The sequence below is a fragment of the Diadema antillarum genome, unplaced genomic scaffold, assembly GCF_040938485.1.
Source record: "Diadema antillarum isolate AM-2024a unplaced genomic scaffold, OU_Dant_1.0 seq00000839_RagTag, whole genome shotgun sequence".
Taxonomy (NCBI): Eukaryota; Metazoa; Echinodermata; class Echinoidea; order Diadematoida; family Diadematidae; genus Diadema; species Diadema antillarum.
The window spans coordinates 36,798-60,624 of record NW_027271715.1 but is presented as its reverse complement, the minus strand read 5'-3'; the positions used below and the strand labels follow the sequence as shown (position 1 = coordinate 60,624).

At 37.9% G+C, this 23,827-nt stretch overlaps 1 protein-coding gene and 1 pseudogene across 1 annotated transcript in view; one reads left to right on the top strand and one right to left on the bottom strand.

Annotated features, from left to right (window-relative positions):
* LOC139740156 (proto-oncogene tyrosine-protein kinase ROS-like) overlaps window positions 1–12,376 on the top strand; it is a 50,109-nt gene extending 37,733 nt beyond the window's left edge. Inside the window, exons 27-40 of the mRNA XM_071650744.1 lie at window positions 69–304; window positions 908–1,090; window positions 1,673–1,871; window positions 2,145–2,274; window positions 2,709–2,881; window positions 3,809–3,886; window positions 4,002–4,125; window positions 4,739–4,892; window positions 6,017–6,081; window positions 7,232–7,459; window positions 7,976–8,179; window positions 9,470–9,604; window positions 10,156–10,289; window positions 11,121–12,376. Coding sequence (XP_071506845.1) covers window positions 69–304; window positions 908–1,090; window positions 1,673–1,871; window positions 2,145–2,274; window positions 2,709–2,881; window positions 3,809–3,886; window positions 4,002–4,125; window positions 4,739–4,892; window positions 6,017–6,081; window positions 7,232–7,459; window positions 7,976–8,179; window positions 9,470–9,604; window positions 10,156–10,289; window positions 11,121–11,800 — 2,723 coding nt within the window. The 3' untranslated portion in view covers window positions 11,801–12,376. The remainder of the gene's footprint in view (window positions 1–68; window positions 305–907; window positions 1,091–1,672; window positions 1,872–2,144; window positions 2,275–2,708; window positions 2,882–3,808; window positions 3,887–4,001; window positions 4,126–4,738; window positions 4,893–6,016; window positions 6,082–7,231; window positions 7,460–7,975; window positions 8,180–9,469; window positions 9,605–10,155; window positions 10,290–11,120) is intronic.
* Window positions 12,377–21,696: 9,320 nt separating this feature from the next.
* On the bottom strand, window positions 21,697–22,645 carry LOC139740184 (very long chain fatty acid elongase 6 pseudogene; annotated as a pseudogene).
* Window positions 22,646–23,827: the final 1,182 nt, after the last annotated feature.

The following is a 23,827-nucleotide window of genomic DNA, read 5'->3' as shown; positions in this document are numbered from 1 at the left end:
TAGATGCAAGGCTTTTGTAGAAGATAAAAAGATATTTACTGGTCAAACTGATACCACCCAAACTCCAGACCCCTCCCCAGCCAGGGATGTTGATGTTCAGGTCCTGACTCCATTTGAGGTGAACGTCTCTTGGCTCCTACCTGTGGAGGTCAATGGTCCCCTTGATGAGCTGGAGTTTAGAGTTTCTTACTCTACAGACAACCAGTTCTTTAAGACACAGACAAGTGATACTGTGTCAGATGGAGATGGACAATACTCAGTGCTGATTGATGGACTGTCTGGGGCCACACAGTATTCATTTACAGTAAGTAAGACGGAGATCAACGAGTAGAGGAATTCAATTTAATTCAGTGGTAAGGAAGCCAAAAGATGCAACAAAATCATGTTTGTCTGGAAATTTTCTACCCTTTTTAATATTGAAAAGGTACTCAATTACTTGGTGAACAGTACAATGTAGGTAAACAATAAAACATACTGAAATAGTTTGTTCAGGCAGTTTGTAAATTTACTTTGAATTAGTACTTGATAAAGCAGTACCCGTTTGTGCGGCGATTTCTAAAATTACTATTCCAAAAGTTTGATTGCAAAATGAGTTAACTCCACTCCTGTCAATTTGAGATATATGTGATTAAACCCTGCTAAAAATGATAATAAAAAAGTAGATAGAAAATGTAGGCTACTTTTAATCATAACTTCAAGAATATTCCTTATTATGCAACAAGGGAGACATTATTGGAAATTTTTATTTCGCCCTATCCGATGACAGACTTTACTTTAAAATGTTTAAAAATGACTCTTAACCCCCCTTTTTTTGCAATCAAACTCTTCATTTGTAATGCGGGCAAATTTTCATTTGAATCATGTAAGTCAGATTATTGATCATGGTTCTCTTTGACTTGTTTATCAGGTGGAATCATTGCAAATCTCTCGTCCCGATAATAGCTTTACTCCTAGCAACATCATTGCAGAGACAACTTTCCAACCTCCAGCCATGGTCCAGCTAGTCTCTTCTACCAGTCAAACCTTACGTGTAACATGGACTGCCCCCAATGACAGCAGTGCTACATTTCACTGGATAAGATACAAAGAGGTAAGCCAATGAATGAAGTCAGTGAGTTTTTAAAGGGATGGTATAGTATTGGTGGAGATGAGAATTGAGCTTTTAACTTTTTGCAAGATACTGAGAAATCGTGTATGGAATGTTACAGAGCATACCATTCTGACAGGAATTCATAGTTTATTTGATGAAGATCGGTTTTGAAATGGCTGAGATACCCAAAAACAAAGTGAAACAAAGTGATCCTAATAAAATGTGGGTCACACCTTTTAGTCGGATTGCTTTGTTTTGGATATTTTGGCCGCTTCAAAACCAATTTTCATTCAATAAACATTAAATTCTTTTTGGAACTACATTCTCTTTCATATGTCATGAGAGGTTTCTCATTATCTCATCTAAAAATGTTTGAAACCTGAACCCAGGTCTCAAACAAAACTATACCATGCCTTTAAGTCTGGTAGTCTAGTGCATGGAATTGTTGAGTCTTATGTCTTGTTGGCCAATGGATGGAGTCAGTCAGTCTTATAGTGTATACCTTTTATGTTAGGTTAGACATTCTGAGTGGAGTTTATCAGTGGATTGAGGTTTTTGCCTTTCTGTATCCTGTTTCTTTAGCAGACAGCCGGAGAATGGCAAGAAGCCGTAAGTGGAAACACCACATCAGGTGCAGTCTACAGTGTGACTATTGGTGAAGGGAGGTCAGACCCACTCACTCCATTCACAGACTATGAGGTTCGGACTGACCTTCTTTACACATCTGGAATGGAGTACACTTACAGCAACAGTGATGAGATTCTGACTGTACAAACTGATGGTGAGTGTGATAGAGTTTACATTTGTATGGCATTGTAATTAGTCATAACTGAGAGAGAGATATTCATGTGAATATTCCTTAGAATTTATATTGTACATGCACAAAGGAAAAGAATATGTGTGGTTTCTGGAATTGTATGTACATGTATTACATGTTTTGGGAAGATCCATGAGAATACATAAAAGTCTAACTCTACAAATCGTTTTGCCATCAAGTTAACAAGTATTTCTGAAATGTCTTCTCTGTAAACTGTTGAATGATTTTCTGTTCCAGCTTCTGGACCTGATGCACCAGGTGTACCTACAGTATCAGAGACAGGGATAGGAACTGGAACCTTTGTTGTCCAGTGGTCAGAACCAGTGGCCAATGGACCTGGAACTCTTGAATATAAACTGGAAGCTAGGTATGACTGTCATTGTCAAGAAGTACTATATGTTGAATTCTGCTTACATTGTGAAAGAGTGTGCTACGTGTATTTAATGAATGAGGTCTTTTGAAGATGACTTGATTGAATCTGGCAAAAATCTTATAATTGTTTGAAATGTGGTAAAAATATTAGCATATTGCTGTTGTGAATAAATTTCCTCATGTGCCTCAGTTGAGTACATCTAATAACAAAGCACAATACTTCAAATGAAATGTTTGAGTGTTTTTTCATGGAAAGCATTGCCCATGATAATATGGCTGGAGGATATGTTACTTGATATCACCAACCGTCAACAAGACCACAGTTTCCTTCCATTCTGATCTGTCTCCATATTTTCATAGCCTCAGTACACCTGTCTTAAGTTCTCCTTCATTTTTGTAACATTTGTACACATGATGTGTTTACCACAGGGCCTTGTCCATTGGAGAGTGGGAAGAAGTCTATGTAGGCCCTGATAGATCCTGGATCGTTGTTGGCCTTGCTACAGGAGACACCTACACCTTCAGGGTCTCAGCTGAAAATGGTGTTGCAGAAGGACCGTTTAGCCCAATCAGTGAAGGAACTGCCTTACCCAATCCAAACAGTTAGTAAAGAGCCCTTTATACAATGTGTCCATATGTCAGTATCAAGATGAAAATAGAGCAAAGACCAATGGCTGACAAGATGACCTTTGTCCCATTGACGAGATTTTACTTAACATTTAACGTATAGTGCATCTGTTTTTCTTGTTTTCTTCTGCAGAAAAGGATGTTTTTCATTTATCCATTTTTTAACTCTTTTTGTGCCGTGTTCGCATGCCCAACTTGTTTGACGGCGTGCGAAGTCCGCATATTGTCCGCTGCTCAAAAACTCACCCAACCAATTAATAAATCGCCATATGTCACAGTACAATGAAAGCATTTCTTGTGATTTTAATCTTGTTGCATGTAGCTTGTACTTAATGTATGTGGTGATTGATTATCAAGTGGTGTCCCTACTCTATCTGCGAGTGAATTCTTAGTTTCTGTCACTCTTTTGTGTGCAAAAGTTCTGCCTCTACAAAAATGTCACTACTGGTCATATGAAAGAAGAGCAAACATACATTAGTCACACAATTTACATCAAAGCAAAGCCTGGCATTTTGTACAAATTTCTTCTTAACATGTCAAGAGTAACAAAAATCTGTAAAAGTTACATTGATTTGAAGCAAAGCCTGGCATTTTGTACAAATTTCTTCTTAACATGTCAAGAGTAACGAAAATCTGTAAAAGTTATATTGATTTGAAGCACAGATTATTTTCCCAAAGCATGACAATGTTGCTGTCTCAGAATAATGTGGCACACATGGGGTTTACATCATTGTACACAGGGGGTTTACACCACAGCACATAAAGAGTTAAAGGTTGACACCAGCACATAATGGAATTACATTCAATATTGATTTTCATTAGCAGTAAACATGAGCAAATACCATACTTTTTTCTCTAAGAGTATGGAATTAATCTTACTCCATTATCATGTTTACTTTCAGATAATAGCACCACATTCATCATCATTGGAGCTGTGGTAGCTGTGCTGGTCATTGTAGCCATAGTAGTCATCGTCCTTGGTAAGTATTGAATGCCTTGGAATTACCCAACATGACTGCTTATGGGTGGTCTGCCACTTGTATTGTGTTTGACTGCTTTTCATGTATTGATTTTGTGTGTGTGTGTTAATTTCAGTTTGCTGCCACCGAAAACAAGATTCTAAGGCTGGGGCCATTTTCCAAGAAGACGTTGAGCTTGCTCAACTTAGAAGTTACCCCAACACCCTTGTACGCCAGGACAACTCAAACTATGCTGTCATGTAAGTACTTCTGACTTCAGTTGCATGGAAAGATGTGTACTGAGGGCTATTAAGACACTGATTACATTGAGTGCTATACTATGGTGCTTGCATTCACACAGAGTCTGAAATAAGGAATATGGTCATGATATTTACACTCATACATATTTACATACATACATGCACAAAAACACGATATAACTGTGCATTTGATATCAAAAGAATACATTTTGGGCTCTGTCTTGAGAAAAAAAGAAGAAGAAAGATTACTTATTTTATTCAGTGAAGTCAGAAGTAAAGTTGACTTGATGCCAAAACTTGATTTGTACAGAGACCATGAACTATTCAGGTTTGTGGATTTACTTTAACACTTTTTGCACTCTGTCATGAGGAATGTTGCAATTATGAAATTTTTATGATTGGTGACTAAGAGATATTAAAATAGTTCTCTTATGATTTGGATTTGATATGAGAACTGTAAATGTAGTGTACGTAACAACCATCTTAATGAAACTCTTCCGTAACCCCGCAATGTAATTCTATATCAATCTGTTGTAAACTCCTTGGTGTGAATTTGTTGAGACTGAATGTATTGAAATCTCTTTGTGTTCTCTGCTAATCCTCTGTGATCCAGGCATGATGGCAAAGAGGTACTTCTTCCAATCTTTCCAAGAGAACGTCTCAAGCTGATCACCTTCCTTGGAAGCGGAGCTTTTGGGGAAGTCTTTGAAGGCAGTGCCCTGGACATCCTAGGCAGTGGAAGTGGGGAGTCCAGAGTGGCTGTGAAGGTGGGTGTGGTAGGAAGTCCAGAGTGGCTGTGAAGGTGGGTGTGGTAGGGAGTCCAGAGTGGCTGTGAAGGTGGGTGTGGTAGGGAGTCCAGAATGGCTGTGAAGGTGGGTATGGTAGGGAATTCAGAGTGGCTGTGAAGGTGGGTGTGGTAGGAAGTCCAGAGTGGCTGTGAAGGTGGGTGTGGTAGGAAGTCCAGAGTGGCTGTGAAGGTGGGTGTGGTAGGGAGTCCAGAGTGGCTGTGAAGGTGGGTGTGGTAGGGAGTCCAGAATGGCTGTGAAGGTGGGTGTGGTAGGGAGTCTAGAGTGGCTGTGAAAGTTGGTGTGGTAGGAAGTCCAGAGTGGCTGTGAAGGTGGGTGTGGTAGGAAGTCCAGAGTGGCTGTGAAGGTGGGTGTCATAGGAAGTCCAGAGTGACTGTGAAGGTGGGTGTGGTAGGAAGTCCAGAGTGGCTGTGAAGGTGTGGTAGGGAGTCTACAGTGGCTGTGAACGTGGATGTGGTGGGAAGTGCAGAGTGGCTGTGAAGGTGGGTGTGGTAGGAAGTCCAGAGTGGCTGTGAAGGTGGGTGTGGTAGGAAGTCCAGAGTGGCTGTGAAGGTGGGTGTCATAGGAAGTCCAGAGTGGCTGTGAAGGTGGGTGTCATAGGAAGTCCAGAGTGGCTGTGAAGGTGGGTGTGGTAGGGATTCTAGAGTGTCTGGGAAGATGGGTGTGGCAGGGAGACTAGAGTGGTTGTGAAGGTGGATGTGGTAGGGAGTGCAGAGTAGCTTTGAAGTTGGGTGTGGTATGGAGTCTAGATTGGCTGTGAAGGTGGCTGTGGTAGGATGTGGTAGGGAGTCCAGAGTCCGCTTCATTCAAGTTTTGTCCATTGTGTTACCTGGTTTAAGTGCTAATAACAGATTAGGGCTAACACATTTTCCCTTATATATGGTATTACCTTTGCACCAAACTAAGGATTTCAAAGTGTTTAACATAAAAGAAACTCAACAATTGTATGTTCTGTAGATACATACACTTCATGAAAGCAACAGTTTTATTATTACATACATCTGTTAAAAGATACAGCTGTATCATCTTTTCTTCATGTATCTCTGTTTTCTCCTCATGTCTTCTTTTTTTTAATGAATGGTCAGACTCTACGTAAAGGAGCAACAGACCAGGAGAAGGATGAATTTTTGAAGGAAGCTACAATTATGGGGTAAGTCTCCTGTCTGATGTCCACACATTTCTTGTGTACACCAAATGTGAGTGGTGTATGTGCATGGCCTGAGTCTTTCTAACTGATATACATCATTCGTTTTTGTATGCTGACTGAGACTGTGTGTACCAGATTTCATATTTGTATGAAGCTTAATGTTGGAAGTGTTGAGGGCATTTATTAGGCGGTCTTCGCATCCTCAGCACGGACGTAGAATTTGCGGTCCATTTGCAAAAATCGACACGTTACTATAGTAACAGCGGGCAGCCTGCCGTAGCGTAGAAATCTGGAACGGGTCTTGCCCAGATTTATGTCGGTCGCAACGAGGCCGGACACAGAATCAACAACCAATCAGCGCGCTTGTAGCAGTGTAGACACCATGCATGGCGTGCATGATTGAATCACACGTGCGTTGCAAGCCTCTATGTTCAGATCCAGGTTCTGTTGTCTCTAACCGGGTGGTTTGGCCTTATAATCACAGTGGATTCGACCAATTTTCAGAGCTCTTTGGGGATTTTTTAAAACTATAAGTATGGGTATAATTAAGATGAAAATGCTATACCGTACTATGAATTTGAATGAGTAATTGTTAAACTTTGTAGTAACTATGAGGAGCTTAACAACATCGAAGAACAAGGTTCGCCGCTCGTGAGTCGTGAGATGTGCATTGTGAATCGTTTGCATAGATCTGCAAGCTGCAGCTGCAGCTGCATGCATGCAAATTTGTGTTAACTCCTTAGACCTTAATTCTTGACCTTGGTATTTTCTAACTTGCTATTTTCTGTGAAATTGTGTCCTGGCCCCGTTTCATATAGAGAGTTGTGATTAATCGCAAGTTCAATACCATGATACAAACTACACAGTGTGTACAACTACTACAAGTATGGTTGGCAGTCTACGTACGTCCGCGTTCAGCAAATCAGCAAAACCACTTCGTAGGGAGTGTTCTTTGAGCACGGCGGACATAGCAGGAGATCGCTCCCACATCGTTGAAACCCTCGTACTTCGCTGAGCGAAAACACGCTAATGTCTTGCTGTAGAGAAAACCAACCCCACACCATTTAGTTTTTAGCCATTAAGAATCTTACTGTCAGAAAAATCATATGTCTGACTCATGGTCTGCACTTTGTTTTACTTTTTACTTTCACAGAAAATTCAAGCATCCTAACATTGTGTCTCTGATGGGAGTATGTCTTGACAACGACCCTCAGTACATCATTCTTGAATTGATGGAAGGTGGTGACCTCCTGTCTTACATTCGAGCAGCGAGGGCGCCCTCACCAGAAAAAAGTAAAATTACTCTTCAAGACCAAATGGATATCATTTATGACGTTGTCAAGGGGTGTGAGCATTTGGAGGAACTACACTTTGTTCACAGGTCAGTGCCTTGGTGGTCATTACTTGTTTGGTCACTAACTGAATGACCACAGTAAACCAGTCAGAAATTGGATTTCCTTCCTGTTTATGAGATAACATGCAAGTTGTCAAAGGCAGCCTCGAGAGATCATGATTACTGGTAAACTGAGTGCCAAAGTGTGAAGCCTGCTGTCTGGAATGAAAATTTAGTTAAGCTTTGGACATAGAAGCTTGTCACTTGAAAACTTGATTAAAATTAGCACTTCACAGTTCTGCTGAACTCAACAGCACTCTGATTTATCTTTTTTTTTTTTCTTTTTTTTTGAGGGAAATCTGTCCACAGAAAGCTTGATTAAATTGGGTACCAGGCAGCAGCACTGCCCTTAGAAATCGTGATTTAATTTCATTGCTAATTACTGATCTAAACCGATTCAGATTTCTTAGGCAATTCTTTGTTAAGCAGCATTGCTACCTCAGAGATATAAATGTCCCAAGAAATCTCACGAAATCTCATTTTTCCCTTGTTTTCTTTGTTCAGAGATCTTGCTGCAAGAAACTGTCTTGTGTCCACCAAGACATATGACCCCCAAGTAAGGGTAGTGAAGATAGGAGATTTTGGTCTGGCTCGTGACATCTACAAGAATGATTACTATCGTAAAGAAGGCGAGGGCCTCCTTCCAGTACGCTGGATGTCACCAGAGGGTTTAATGGATGGATACTTCAGCATACAGTCAGATGTCTGGTATGTCTTTCCTTGTTTCTCTCTCTTTCTATGTCTGTAATGTTTCCTGTTCTCATTTTGCTTATCACAGTACTCACTTAATAATCACGAGTCTTTTAGCTGGAATCTCTTTTAGCAGGAACCCCATTAGAGTGCTACAAAATTCACTGTTAAAAACTTTTTGTGTGTAGACTGTACTATTGTCACCACTCAACTGAAATCACAAACTGCTTTATGAAAACATATTTTGCCTAACCCTTTCTTTTTTGCCCTCATTGAAGTCTTAGATGTTGACTTAACCCATTGGTAAAACTGCAGGGATTTCATTTTATTACCAATTAAATGGTTGTTTTCATACCAATTATGGACAGATTCTGTTAATTCCACAGTGTAACTACTTTGATCAGTAGGATGTAGTTTGTGGGACTACACACAGGGATGCCAGTTTTTTTTGGCAAAAGCCTGAATTCAGGCCGTGGCAGTGTCAACGTTCAGGCTTCTTCATGTACAAAGTAGCTTCATGTAGATGTATTTTAGGCCCTCTCATTCATTCTAACTGTATACAGTGGGTAGAATTATGTTGACAGTCACGTCAAGTGCTGTCGGCTTCTACTCATACCATACATGCAGTTCAGTACACACTTCTGGGTCATGGAAACTGTGATTTGATATGCATTGTGAAATCAGAAGAGGATTGTTATGCACCATAAATGAATAAAGCTGTTCCAGGGATGAATTTCCCCAACCTTTAGATTGCTGTGTCATTCTTTATTGCCGTTTAAATAGTTAAAATGTCATACTGTTGCCACGGAAAGTTAGGGATGTTAACCTAACTTTATGTGTGGCTTTGCATAAATAATGCCCACTTACTTTGTTCATGTGAAGTGATTTTCAAGGGCCAATACTAGCTTCCATTTAGAGTGGAATCCCCTGGTAAACGGGAGAAGAGTTTTTCTCCCGACCCCTCCTGATTTGAAGGGGGCCACTATATTCTGCAAAAAGGGGTGAATGCCTCTGTGAACACAATTCTCTTTTATTCATAATAAAAAGACCAAACTAATTCACACTGCATTGTCAACCATGACCCCTAACCCTTATTCTACTCAATGGATGGATCTAGACCAGCATTATATTATGCTGAGCATGATAAAATGCTGAACTATTAAAGTACTGCTTGCTGCTAAAAGTGAAAGCTAAATTGGTTGATAGGATAATATGTTATTTGTGAAATGTAGCAGTGACAGTTGGGTGACTTATGGAAGCAGGTTTTTTTTAATTTGTAATGATTTAAATGTTGTATTGTTATCATAGGGCTTTTGGTGTCCTCGTATGGGAAATAATGTCTAGGGGTCAACAGCCGTATCCAGCCAGATCCAACGTAGAAGTCTTGCGATTTGTGGAAGCTGGAGGTAGACTTGAACAGCCAGAGAATTGTCCTGATGATGTGTGAGTAAAATAAGCAGTGATTTGTTGCTATTGATTTGTATAATCTTTCATGTTCTTTGTTTTATCATTTTCATCTGCTGATTTTAGTCATGAGAGACAGGCGGTGTTTGGGCAAAGTTGAGAGACACAGAGAGAGAGAGAGAGAGAGAGAGAGAGAGAGAGATAGAGAGAGAGAGAGAGAGAGAGAGAATCCAGGCTGTCATGAAATTTTGGTCTGTCTCCACAGAACAATTTGAAGTCAAGCTTTGAGAGAAGACACATAATTGTGTGTTTATTCTGTTGTTGAGAAGAGACAATGTCTCCTAAATGCTCATCTTTTTATGACGAAAAAGTGACGATATAGACTGAGTTATTATGAGTCACCTTATTCTGTATCACCAGGCTGTGTGTGCAAGGTGACCCCTGCCTGCCAAATTCAGAGAAGTCTAGCATGGCTTGCTTGAGGTGTTGAAAAGCATCATTATGTTTAATAGGAGAGACATATGAGATAGTTGTATTAGTTCTTGATCTGACAGGGCCTAACGTTTAGCAACTTTTCTTTTTTCTTAAAGCTATGAGATGATGAGAATGTGTTGGGCAAAACTGACCGAGGATCGTCCTTCCTTTAAGATGCTGAGAGAAATGGTGTATGACCTGAGAAGAAAGTCTGGTGTACCCAGAGGAGAACACAACTTTGGATTTCAAGGTTAGTTTTATACAAGTTGCTTATTATCACAGAATGGTAAGCTTGATGTTGGACTGCAAAGTAAGGTGAAGTTAAGTCCTGAAAAAAAAAGAAAGTTGAGAAATCCTTGTTAAAATGCTGCTTTAGGTAGAGAGGTTCGAAAGTGTACAAATCAGGATGGGTAGGTGACAATCAAGCATTTTGATGTATCAAAAAAAAAGTCTTTTGATGAGATAACCTATGAGGAGATAAGGATGATGAAGGGATAAAAGGTAAACTTCTATTTAAGAGTAGAGCTCTCACAAGGGCTGAAATGAATACCCATAAGCAAATGAAGGAGACAGTAATCATATTTGTGTAGAGAGGTTTTGAACGTTCTGATGAAATGGAACTTGTGTCAAACTAAGCTGTGAAACATGTTAAAGAATCCTGCCATGTCAAGTTGCCCTTTGCTTTCAATGGAGATCATTAGCCATATACATAGAACTGTGAAATCTAATCAAATGAGCAATAGAATTATTTCATTAGGGAAGAAATACATTGCGATGTGTACAAATTTGTTTTCTTAAATTACATACGGAAATTTATTTGCATGAAGGTTCAATGGTAAAGCTCATAGAAGTACTCTCTGAGTTGGGGTTAGCATGTTACCCACTATACTTTACCATCTGGTCCTATATTGCCTTATTGTCATGTCACAACTAGATATGGTGTGAATGGATGCTAAACTGCACTCATTTTATTCTCACAGGAAATTATTGCCTGCTTTTTGTTATGTATTAAAGTCAATGAGAATCTGTCATGCCATCATGGTGTTGTTAACATAGTTCTTGTGTATGCTGCCCCCTACAGGTGACGGTAAGGTGAATTATTCTCATCTGAAAGAAATTCCGCCAGAGATGGAAGATTACCTTCTTCCTATGGACAGTAAGGGAGACATTAAGAAACCTCCTACACTCCAACTACCACCTGACATTGACTATGATGCTGCTGATAAGAAGCATGAGGAAGAATCCAAGAAAGTGAAGAGGAAAGGGAGTAGGCTGACAAGAAGTCCCTTCAGTAGTCTGCGAGGCCACTTGCCTGGAGCTAGTAGTGAAGCCACTCGACCACGCCTTGAAGCAGCTCTTCAAGATCTTGCCAGCAACAAAGAGAAAGCAAGAGAAATTGATGATGAACGCTACTTGAAGTATCCTGTTGGATCGGTGAGTAAGGCCACAGGGGCAAACCTGGCTGGTGATCCCCCATCTAATGAAACCACCTCTACTCACCTTACACCTCCTGGTATGGATGAAGGCAATGGTGCCAGTCTGGACATAGATGGCGCTGTTGGATATTCACCCGATGCTCCTCCTCCTGGGGATTCCCCTGACAGGACTGATCAAGCCAATTATGCCCGGCCAAGAAAGCGACATCCTAATCCATTCCGAGCCAATTCAATGGAGGATCTTGATGGCTATGACAACATTCACTTTGGAGCTAAAGCCACTTCACCTGGTGGTATCTCAGCCACTGATTATGCTAACGTCTGAAGACTGGTGGAGTACTCTTGGTAGTTGAAGTTCAATCATCAGCAACCTTCCTTCCTTTTAGTGATAAAACATTTTGCTGAAGCATATTTGAACGGCATTATGCAAAAAGTTTGACTGCAGTGGTTTGAGGGAGCTGTATTAGATACTGTTTTACACTTTATTAACCTTTTTTTTTTTATACAGTATGTCCCAACAAAAATTACAATCAGATTTTAGCATTGATAACACCCAATATGATTAAATTGTCTAAATGCTACTTCAGGGTCTTAAAACATAACATTATTTTGCAGAATGCCCCATTTGATTTGGTTAAGCAGTCACAGAGAAATGTGGATTGTTGTAAAGCATGTCATGAGTCTGATTCTTTTAAGTTTAGCACTTTGATGATCTTGTGTGTGAATACAATAGACAGAACTTGGAGGGAAGAGATTCCCGACATCCTCTACAAAATTCCTCATTTCTCTTTGACCACTGAAGCATATCAAATGGGGTTTTCTGTAAGATGTGGGCAATGAGTTATAGTTCCATACTGTGAATTTGTATTTAGATTGATTCAATATTTTTACAGATATCATTGCGGAGGGTCCTGTTATTTTTTTTTTTTTGACATACGGTAATTATGGCCAAACTAGTCTGAGATACTTCTGTAGATGTTAAAAGGAACCAATATTCTGTGCACATGTTCCCATACCGAATCATATTACACACATTAAGTTATGTAGTATGTTTTAGATAAAATCATTACAGCAAGTCATTATTCCAGTATGGCATATTTGTGTTTACTTGCAAGGTGTTTGAAAAGTTGGGATATGAAAAAGGTTTTGAACATTTTATCATACCCTGAATGAGTCATGTTTTCAAAGAAAAAACTACCAACAGAATGTTACTGATTTGTACTTCATTTACTTTCAGGATGAAATGTAGTCATGTGTCTTTTTGCCAAAAAATTTCTGACCCTAACAAATCATTAACTATTAATGAGAACATCTTACTTCTTTCATTGTAATTCCTTACTCCATCAGCTTTTCCTATCCTTTACATTTTCTTTTTTTTTTTTTTTTGAGGGGGGGGGGGCATGGTAGGGAAAAAATGAAGTACTTAATAATATTATGTTTAACATAATGTCTACATAAAGAAAAGTACAGCAGTATCTTATGCTAAAACTATTGTTAGAGATGACAATTAGAAGACACACTTTATATATTGCAGTGTACAATATTTCACAATGTCTATATCTTAGTGCATCTCATGAGTTGATATTATTGACTTGCCAGCCCAATGCCTCCCATATGTCAATGCGTTGTTTATCAATTTTAGGAATCAGGAACTCTTCACTAGGAAGTGACAACACAACTCTCTCATTCAATAAATTTGGTTCTTTAGGTCAATTTAAACATTCAGAAAATAGTCTGACAAGTCCAATTATGGCATCTATGGTACCACATTATTAATTAGTTTATATATGTCCTATTTTGAAATATGCATTGTTTGTTTGATATTTTAGCTGTAGTATGTTTTGGTTGAGTTATGAATAGAATAATGTCTAGTGATCTATGCTGCAGTGTAGTGCTTTCAACATGACTAGGAGGTTTTACATTTCATTATATGACACATTGTATGTTGGTATGCTGGCCATACATAATTGTATTGGGGCTCTGCAGTGTTAGTGAGATATTCCCAGCCAACTGACTTTTGACTTTTCAAGTTAAATGATGAATTGTATTTCATGAAATATAATTATGGTAATGTATTTATAGTACTTTACATAATCAAGATTTGTGCACACATTTGTTAAAAGTCATTTGTATATCTTGTAACAGTATGGTGCTGTCCATTAGTTACTTGTGTATAGAGTATTTCTAAATGTTGTGAATGAACTCCTCAAGGTCTATGATTGTAGGAACCCTTGACATGCTAATGAGTTAAAACCAATAGACATTGCATTCTGTAATTTTGCTAATGATAATGGTGTAGGATCTCTTATACCAATTTAAACATTGATATGCAACATAGGCAGCTGAGGCCTTTATAGTTGATATCACAGCACACTGATCGACAAAGGCTTTATGTCGTTTGTCTCAAAAGAAGCTCACTCCTGCGTGATAGTAAGGCATTATAACTAAATGAGTGCGGTAGGCTGTGTAGTACAATGACCATACAGAGAACCTGAACCAGAGATAGCCATGGTACATCATGTACATATATCTGGTTTCTGTCACAGGACAATAGTCAATATCCTCGTCTGTCATTCAAGGCATAAGTTTAAAAAACATGAAAAACTCCTTGATAATATTTTAGTTACATTTGCCACTTCTTGTTTTTATTTCAAAGCATTCTTGATGACTTGCCCCTTTCATATGCACATTACTATTGTCAATTACATTGAATTTCTTTTATGTTTATTTAATATTTTTTACACTGTTGTGTAGTATCATAGACTCACCCCTTTGTGCCTTTGAAGATTTTTTTCTAGAGAATGTGTGAACAATGAATGTTTTCTGTAATTTGTGATATCAGTAATACAGTAAATTGATTGTGATATCGACTTGATATTACATAAAGGTAATAGTAAATGTCCATCCTCTATTATAGAGATAGCTGTGGTAAAAGGAACAGCATTAAGGCAAATGTATTCTATTAAATCAGCAACCAAGTATGTGAATTTCATGCTATCCTCAGCTTTAGATTGTTGTTGTTTTTGTGGTGATTATGTTGGTATGCTTATATTTGTTTGCTTATCAGCCAATGATTTGGTATTGATTGACACCAGTCCCTTGTGTCATATTCTGCATTCCATTGTCAGTGTATTTCAGTGATGACTTCTCAGCCATGCTAGAGGTTCAAAGTTTGCATATGATAGTAGATAATTTGTTGTAGTTACTGTTCTTTGTAATTTCTGAGCAGAAGGATCAATTGATTACTGTAATCATTGTTACCCACCCTCAATGGTTAGTAAACACCATGCATAAAGGTTACATTTCATCTTAATGAAAGGAAGATTCCTGGTACACTTATGGGGGAAGAATCCCATGTGAAAGGTGTACCAAGCTCCTTATGCAGACAGTTTAGTCAGGGTCCAGCCTCTTGGACCAAGCACTAGCTACAATATACTTTTTGAAATTATTTTCAAGATTCAAATGCATAGAGTATGTATTGAGCAAACCATTACCATAGTGTACAAACAGTAACTATTTTTTTATCTCCTAGTTTGTTTTTTTTTTTTTTAGAAAGGTCTGGATGTAAATATTGGGCGGGCTTTAGTTCAGATTTGACAATTTTTGTGGCAGTCGTGCATAAGTAATTTTCTACAAACTTAGCAGGAATTTTTCAAGAAGTACTATATGATCTCAGATATCTTGTGTGGGTGTAGTAGTTTGCAGTGTGTCAAAGGGTTCGCCTCTGTGTTCAAATGAGAAAGCACAAATAACCTCAATTTCCATTCTTCTAAGGCTTAGATTTTTTGGTCTGAAGTGAGTCATTTGGAAGTGATAAAGTTGTTATGAGAGGTCTTATTGCGACCACTTAGGGAAAATGGACAGATGGCTTCGCACAATCACACATTTTTTACTTTGTAAAAGAGACAGCAGGTGAATATCACTTCCTTGATAGGTTTAGATATCATTAGACCCTGATCCACTTTTCTTCTTCTATTTCATCAGCCTTTTCATCTCTTCTATTGTCAGTATCTAATAATCCAGCAGCTCTAGTTTTAACTCAGGATGTGATTTCTTGCCGTGTGCTGAATAACCTCACTCTGTGATATCAAATTATAGTGCCAACCTGTAATACACAGATCAAATGATCGACACTTTGCGTGGCACTGTGTAACATTCATTTCAGGTACTAAGAATACCAAAACCAATGATCCAGTATGGTCTTAACCAGTAATGGATTGTCCTGCAAAATGTTTTATTATCTTTAGAAGAAACTATATTTTGTTTTCATGTGTACTTGACATTTTATGATTTCTGAACAATATGTTTAAAAAAAAATGTGGAAATGTTTATTGCCAGGGTTCCTGATACCTTGATCCCAGGTGCTTGCTTGTACAGCACAAATTGTGTTGATAGGTTGATATTCACCTAAGGCATACTTTCAATGTATATTACCTATTCGCTTATTTGAATATTGAAGGAGTGTATTTTACAGATCAGTACTTCCATAGTAGTGTTCAATTCCAATATTACTGTTTTTTTTTTTAAATTTCCAGACATTGTATTCTCTTTATATTCATTCCTTAATTCAAGTGCCTGTTGTTATACTGTAAAGAAGCCAACTCTTGTTTTCATACGAAATTTGTATATTTTGTTATTGATTATGTCATATTTATATTTTTACTTATATATTTTATACATTGTAATTAGATGTGTTTAATTTTCTTTTACAATTGGAGGTACACTATATTCTTTTAATTCCATTAAACTTGTACAAAACAGGTGATGAGTTAAGAGAGATTGTTTGCATTGAAATGCTCAGAACAGGCACACAATTGAGGTTACTTGAGTATGTGATTCTACTTTGTGATGGCCAGATATGAGTGTAGAAGATATTTATGTGATGCAAATCTTCCATCAGTTCAACTCAAAAATGATGCTTACAATGCCAATTTTACAAGATTTTTAGAATAAGTGTTTCAAGTTTGAAATGCACCAGAAATAATGTTCTATGCATTGTGCAAGTTGACAACAAGATGTAAGGACTGGAGTGAGAATATCTAGGACATGTCACTTTAAGGGTCAAAGGTCAGTGCCTTTAGTTTGCAAAATGTATTCTCTAGTTATAAGTGTACTCGTCACTGTGTTGAACTGTACTTCTCTGTCAAAGAAGAAAGAAACATCCTAAAATATCCCACAGGTTGCATGTGTGTTTGATGAACTGCTAGCCACTTTATTTTCTGTCTCTTTTTTTCCAAGACCACGGTATAATATCTGTTATTGGGCTTGTATGCATTATGGTTGAAGAAAATGCAGACTTTTGCAGTGTTTAGTATTAACGAATAACTCATTCACATTTCAGTTGTACTGGCTATCAGAAAAAAATTGTGATTGCGTATATAAAAATCATTATGGTGTTTATGAATGAAATTGAATAAATTATGCAGATACATTATATTCATGCTGCAAAAGAAGTCATGTGTTTCTTTTCTCTCACAACTGAAATTAATTGAAGCTTATACCTTTGACCTTACCGGTACAGTTACTAGGCCCACAAAAGTTTAAAATGATGATGAATATGAGTTCATTAGAGCTTCCATCCTTTTCATGCAAGCCAGTGTCCAGTAAGTACCTCTAAAAAATGCATGAAAGGCATTTAATCTGCAGTTCGTGATTACACGTTAGCTAATGTTGCTAAAGACAAGATGCAATCTGGTGAATGAAGTGTGCCCTTTTCTTTTTTGTTTCAAATGCTAATAATGAGTGAAATATAATGTCATTTTCATAATACATCTTTGCAGTCTTTGAGGTGATGTCGATTCTAGTTACAGTAGCTCTTTCTGATTTTTTTGTGACCCAGCCCTTATGGGACAAGTCGTATTAAATAGCATGACACAAAATGTGGGATATTTCTCTCACTGTGAGTATATCCTATGCCTGAATATGACATCACAGCCCATCACTTAATACCCTGAATGATGGGGCTGGCAAACACCCCTCCCCTTTTATTCCGCCCATTGAATGTTTTACAAAAAGTCATTTCTGTCAAAAGAAGACACGGAAACAAGGTGTGGTTTCGTGGGGGAGGGATAAATGTGGGACTGCTTTTAATTACAAATTGGATAAGAATTTGATTTCCCTCTCTTTCATATTTTAGTTTTTCGTTTTAGTTTCAAAATTGTATTGATTGTCATGTCTCTATATTGTGAATGCTGACATGTCAATTACCTATTTAATTACCAGACTGCTATATTATGCGATTTTGATATCAAATTTTTGTTTCTCATCCTCCCTCTCTCCCTCTCTTTCTCTTATTCTTTCTCATTCTCTCCCTAGAAGACACTGATCTTACCCTTTATCATGAAAAGACATGTTATCTTCACCATAGAAATCAAAATAGTTCTTATCCTTCAAAGACACAGAAGAAGGCTAAGTTTTTTTTTTAAACAGCTTAGCTGTCATTGCTGTGACTGACAAAAAAAAAGATATCTCAAAACTTTTGCAAAAAACATAACGAAACAGTAAGCAAAGACTACGTTCGGTTCCGAATTTTGTGCACATTAAACCAATGGGAACCATTCTTTATCCACCACGTGGTATTATTATCGGAAGAGAAAATGGGTAAATTATTTTATGCCAAGTTACAGCACGATATGGCCCTACCATTGAGTAATAAGAATGGTAGCGACAATAAGGTCCCTTTATTCCCACTTCCTTGTTAAATGGACTTCCCCTCAAGCTAAAGAAGAACCTTTTTTTTTTTTCTGGAAGCTGTTACGCCTCGTTGAAAGGTCCTTCGAGCTCGCTCACCACGCACGCTCGATATAAATTGTCATTTCTTCTAGTAATACACAATCAAACCCTTACAAGAAACGCTATCCCACTTCACTATACCTTGGAATCGACCAAAACCCGCGATTTTCCCCATCGTGAATGTAATTAGAACTTGTTGACATCCACTCTAAGCAGGTGAGCACACTGAAGAGACGCGGTAGGGAAGGGAAGGGGAAAGGAAGGAGAAGGGAACGAGATACACTCATTATGTGCTTGCCCTTTGCCTTCTCTTTCCTGTCATAGCTTTTCCATAAGAACAAACAATATAAACAAAAAGTTGTAATATGCTACATTATTCGGTCTGCTGGCATTGATAAATGTCGATAAATTGCAGTTATCCTCAAATCGCGAGCTCATAAATGTTTACACCTAAGCGTGCAATTACTGTATCATGTTAACATATTGCTCAGCATTGTCGTGTATTTTTTCTCTTACTGTAGGACCCTACACATCGATGTGCATCTGTCAATCATCCCTATAGCGAAATCTGTAGACCTTATTTACCGAGGGAACCTGTCGATTATATGCACTGTCCCTTTGAAAGGCCAAATGTCAGAGCTCGTTTTGGTGAACATTTTCCAAATTTTGTTATCCTTATATGCTGACAACGTACTGGCAAACACAATATTGTGAATCTAAATGTGTATTTAGACTCCTTTTAACTTCCCCCCCCCCCCCCCCTACACACAACGACACATGTACACTAATCAAGATTTAATGTGGACTGAAATGTTAATAGGACAAACACGAAGAAATCAGAAGTTAACTATACGCATGATTTATTTCACCGTTAAAGTTTCAAGCTCAAGTTTATTTTTCAATTAACATAAAAACAACAAACAATTCGTATAATGAAAACGACTAAAATGGAGATACAAATCTAACAATATGCGAAATACACACACAAAAAAAAACCAACAAGAGCCAAAGTGATGCATAAATCTATGTGAATGGGGGTCAGCAGGGAAGAACAATAAGCCTTGTGAATCGCTGACCCCTAGTAAAATAAGATTAGTGTACGTCATATCAGGAAGTATAGATAAGAGAGAAAGAGAAAAACAACAACAAAAGAACAAATCAAGAGGCATATCTAAGTGTAATCAAGACAATCATTCCAATTGAAAATATTAATTCAAAAGTAAGGATTTTCTAATTTCTGTTAAAACTATACAATGAGGGTTTAATTCTCATATCAAATGACTCTTAAGTCCATATTTATGGACCTTTGAAAAAAGGTATTCTTAGAGATATTTGTTCTACCGTAACGTAAATAATATTCATCAGCACAACGGGTGTAATAATCGTGAACTTAACTATGCAATATAAAAACTTGGAAGAGATATAAGAGAGTAATAAACTTTTTGAATACATATGCATAAAAATCGCAAACTTATATATATTGATATCGTATTACAATCAAAAGAGGTAAAGTGTAGGCATTATAACCCATTAGTCGCTGAACCGCCCGTCTTTAACTCCCTAAAACGCCCGAAAACGCCCATCCACTATTGTGTAGTTTTATGCTTTACCATATTTATCGTTTCAATACAGAATAGATATGTAATTTAAAAGAAGTCAAAGGTCAACAAAAACAAAACTATGTCAGAATTACTTCCATAACACAGAAGTCTCTTGGTAGAGTCTTAATTGGCCGCTTTCAAATAAACATAGCTTATGATAGACATTAACAAACATGTAGTGGGCTATTTTGCATAATTTAGAAAATTGTCAAAATAATAATATTGATAATAATAATGACATTTTTATAGCGCATATAACAAATGAATGTACCCTATGCGCTTTACAATCTCATCACAAAACATACTGTAATTAACAATTTACTTTCAATACACACACACATGTACAAAGAAAAAAAAAATCAATTCACAAATAGATAAGTCTTTAAAGAAAATTTGAATGAGACCAATGAAGCTGACTGACTGATATGTTGTGGTAGTGAATTCCACAATCTTGGGGCAACAACTGAAAAAGACCTGTCACCATAAAACTTTGTATTAACTTTAGGAATGCGGAGAAGGGATTGATGTTGTGATCTCCGACTACGTGTGGGGACAGGTGAGGTGATCAATTCCTTGAGATATTGTGGACTAATATCATTTTGAACTTTGTGAACGAACAGGAGAATCTTAAATATGAGACGCTTTTCAATGGGGAGCCAGTGAAATGAATGAAAAATGAGTGAAGAATGAGTGAAAATGAGAGTTATATTGCTGTACCTTCCAGTAAACAATCGGCCATTATGTGCGGATCTATCAGTATTGCTGAAGGGATAGGATACATTTCAAAATGTTCGAATAGCTTTTTCTCTGTAATGAAAATATGTTGTAGTTTTCTTTCCACTGGACCTGGCAACATTACAATAATTAATATGAGAAATGATATAAGAGTGGAAGTCACTGTGTTCAAATAAAGATCCCCAACTGAATACCTTGATAATCATATATCATGCAAAACGTTTCAAACAGTAACCAGTTTAGGTGGTTTTGGGTGATTACTCCTAATCTGGTTGAATGCGGTGACTGTACGTATATATGTAAAACAGATCAATGAATGTGGTGGGTCAAGTATGATTTGCACATTGGCGCATGACTTGACCGAGATGTTTTCTACTGCCCACCTGTAACATATCCAACGTAAAACTGATTGGGAATAAATGATTTACACCCAACACTGCCCCAAATTTCAGTTTGAATGGTTTGCAGGTTTTTTTTCTGAATTTTTTTCGCTTGTGTTGTCCAACGCCATCGAACCAAAGAGGTTCAAGGAAGTGGACCACCTCCCTGATCGAACAGTCATCAAAATATGTTGGAATGAAAGACTGAAAATACAATGCTGTCGTTTGTTTGTTAGAAAGTATAGAGTTTAGTGAGAAGTTTGCCAGCAGTTCTAAAAACAAAACAAAAAACAAAAAAAAAAACCCTCACAGGGTAATGTTGGTTATATTTACTAACTTATTAGCTTTTTCCCCTCTTGTGTTATTTACATTAGTCGGGTTTGTTTGTTTTTTGTTTGTTTTATTTCCGTATTACTAAATAAACATAATCTACATACAGTAAGAAAAATGTTTTACATAAAGGTTAAAAAAAACACGGGCTTAGGGTAACCCATTCTCAGTAGTGACAATGATTGTGACTTCTCGTCTTCCATGGGGCCCTGTTTACAAAAATTTCACACAATGAAGGACTGATAATAGAATAAAAATGTATTACACAAGAACACATAGAACAGTCAAACATTACAACATTGTGACTACTTATTATAATCCTGTATACCAAATATTACATAATTGTTTATAGGTTTGGAGCAATATAAAAAAAAAAATTCAAGTGGAAGGGATTTTGGTTCGGATTGAATCGAACTTAAAACAATTGTCTTAAACGACCCATATAACTAATTATGCATTTTACTTAACTTATTACATAGCTGTTGGATGTGAACATCCCATAGTAACTTATCATCTACAATAATTCCCAGATATCAAAAACTTTTTACCCAAAGTAATTGCTTTCCCCTAAATTAAAGAAAGCATGTTTAAAGAACAAAGCCTGGTTAAATTTTCATCTTTTGTGTTGGTTTAACATACATATCACGAAAGAATTCTAAGAAGAAGTAGAGAAAACTCATGTATAAGGCAAATGACCATGCGATATTTGTCCAGTTCGTGCTGCATTTGTTTCCCATCCAGATTTGTGATGCCGCATATAAGGTGACTATGATCGAAATGACGAACTGAATAAGTTGCAAAGATGTGATGACGACTTTCACACTCCGTACTTTAGATATTATCTTAGCAGCAGTCATGGCGTAATATGAGTACATCACAAAATGGACTACGAAGTTCAGGGTTGCAAAGTAGCGACCTACAGCGATCCAATCTCGATACGCATACCATGTATAAACTAATGTAGAGACGTGGTGATACCAGTGAAGAAATCGTAATTCTTGTTTGCGGAGTATGATGAAGACAGTGTCACCAAGTTCCATGACTTTACTGATGGTAAAAAGCCACATCCACAAACCGACTCGACCATCGAAGAAGTCTGTTTGACACACTGATGCATGCCAGCCGTCTTCTTTAACACAGCGAAGAAAGTCTCGGCTCGTCTCCACCATCCCACAAAAGCTGAACAGCGCAAAACCGGCCGACCAAGCCACCAGCATTGGACGAAGACCAAACGGTTGCCGCTGAGACATCCATCGTTTTCCTGCAAATATTAGTGCTACATAAATAACTGATATCACAAGACATAACCAGCAGTTCTTTCGTAGCGACATGCCATCTGTTTCGCTGTTAAATGATTTCCCATTTACGAGTTTGGAAATGCCGAATCTGCGTAGTTTTGCTTCCATTTCCAATGATGCGTTATTCTCTTGGAGAGTATCACAAAGTCGCTGAATGCGGACTGGGCAGCGTGATATGATATACTGAAAAAAAAATGAGGTAGTAGGTGTTTTCACGTCAGCAGGCACATTTAGTGATTGTCTTATCAAGATATGAGTTACACCGAATGTGATTGTACTGAAATCTCTTCCAGTCAGGAACGATATTAAGATGGCTCCTCGGTCACTGTTCCCACCTGTCGTTGACTTTATAGGAAGCAGCAATCCGTTTGACGGTATTCGAGATTGTTGAGGAAGAAAAGTGTATTTAAAACCAACTCCGATGTCCATATCTTTTCATTTTCTTTCCGCTACAGGAATGCATGCTCACTGCCAATATGCAATAATCCAGTTTCCCGTTTCTTTTAATACAGCGTACCGGCGCCTCTTTCTCAGTCGGCGCTTAGAGTCAGCGATCCATATAAGTGATCATATCGAACATGATTGTATACCAAACGCAGGGGGGGGGGGGGCGTAGGTAACTAGGTAATAGGTCATTTCATTGTCACTCGAGTGAAATAATTTCATTCAACCCATTATAAGCCCCCTTGTTTGCTTTCTCGTTGTGCAAGTCGTAAAAAAACTGCTTCCTACAGTTCAAAGTACAATTATATTTGTGGATTTTTTGGATTCACACACAAGATGGGGGAAAGGGGGGGGGGGGGCCTAGCCGAACATCGTCCAAGTGGGAATTTCTTATTGTTCCCCATCATTCTCTTTCTCCCCTCCCTCCTCCCTCCCATATGCGGGGGGGGGGGGGGGGGATATGGACGGGAAGCTGACGAAAGCCAAGGGCTTTAGTTGTTCTGTCAGGTATACTGTACAAGTGTAGCTCATACCAATACCATTTTTTTTTAAATGCTTAATCACCCTGATCATGTTGGTTTCATGCACAACGCACTCATCACAATCAAATGTATGCAAACTTACGCTCAACCTTGAAACAAGGCATATAGTACAGAACCCTCGTGCAATGATGCTAATATAACTCTCGATCGGTGACTATCGAATTTTTAACGCGCCGTCAAGATGCTGCGCAGTCACTTTGAGAGTGTATCAACTGTTGGTTTTCTCAAGGAGGTCTTATGGCGTGGAAGCTGTATTCATATTGTCTTGGTCATATATTATTTTAGTTTAT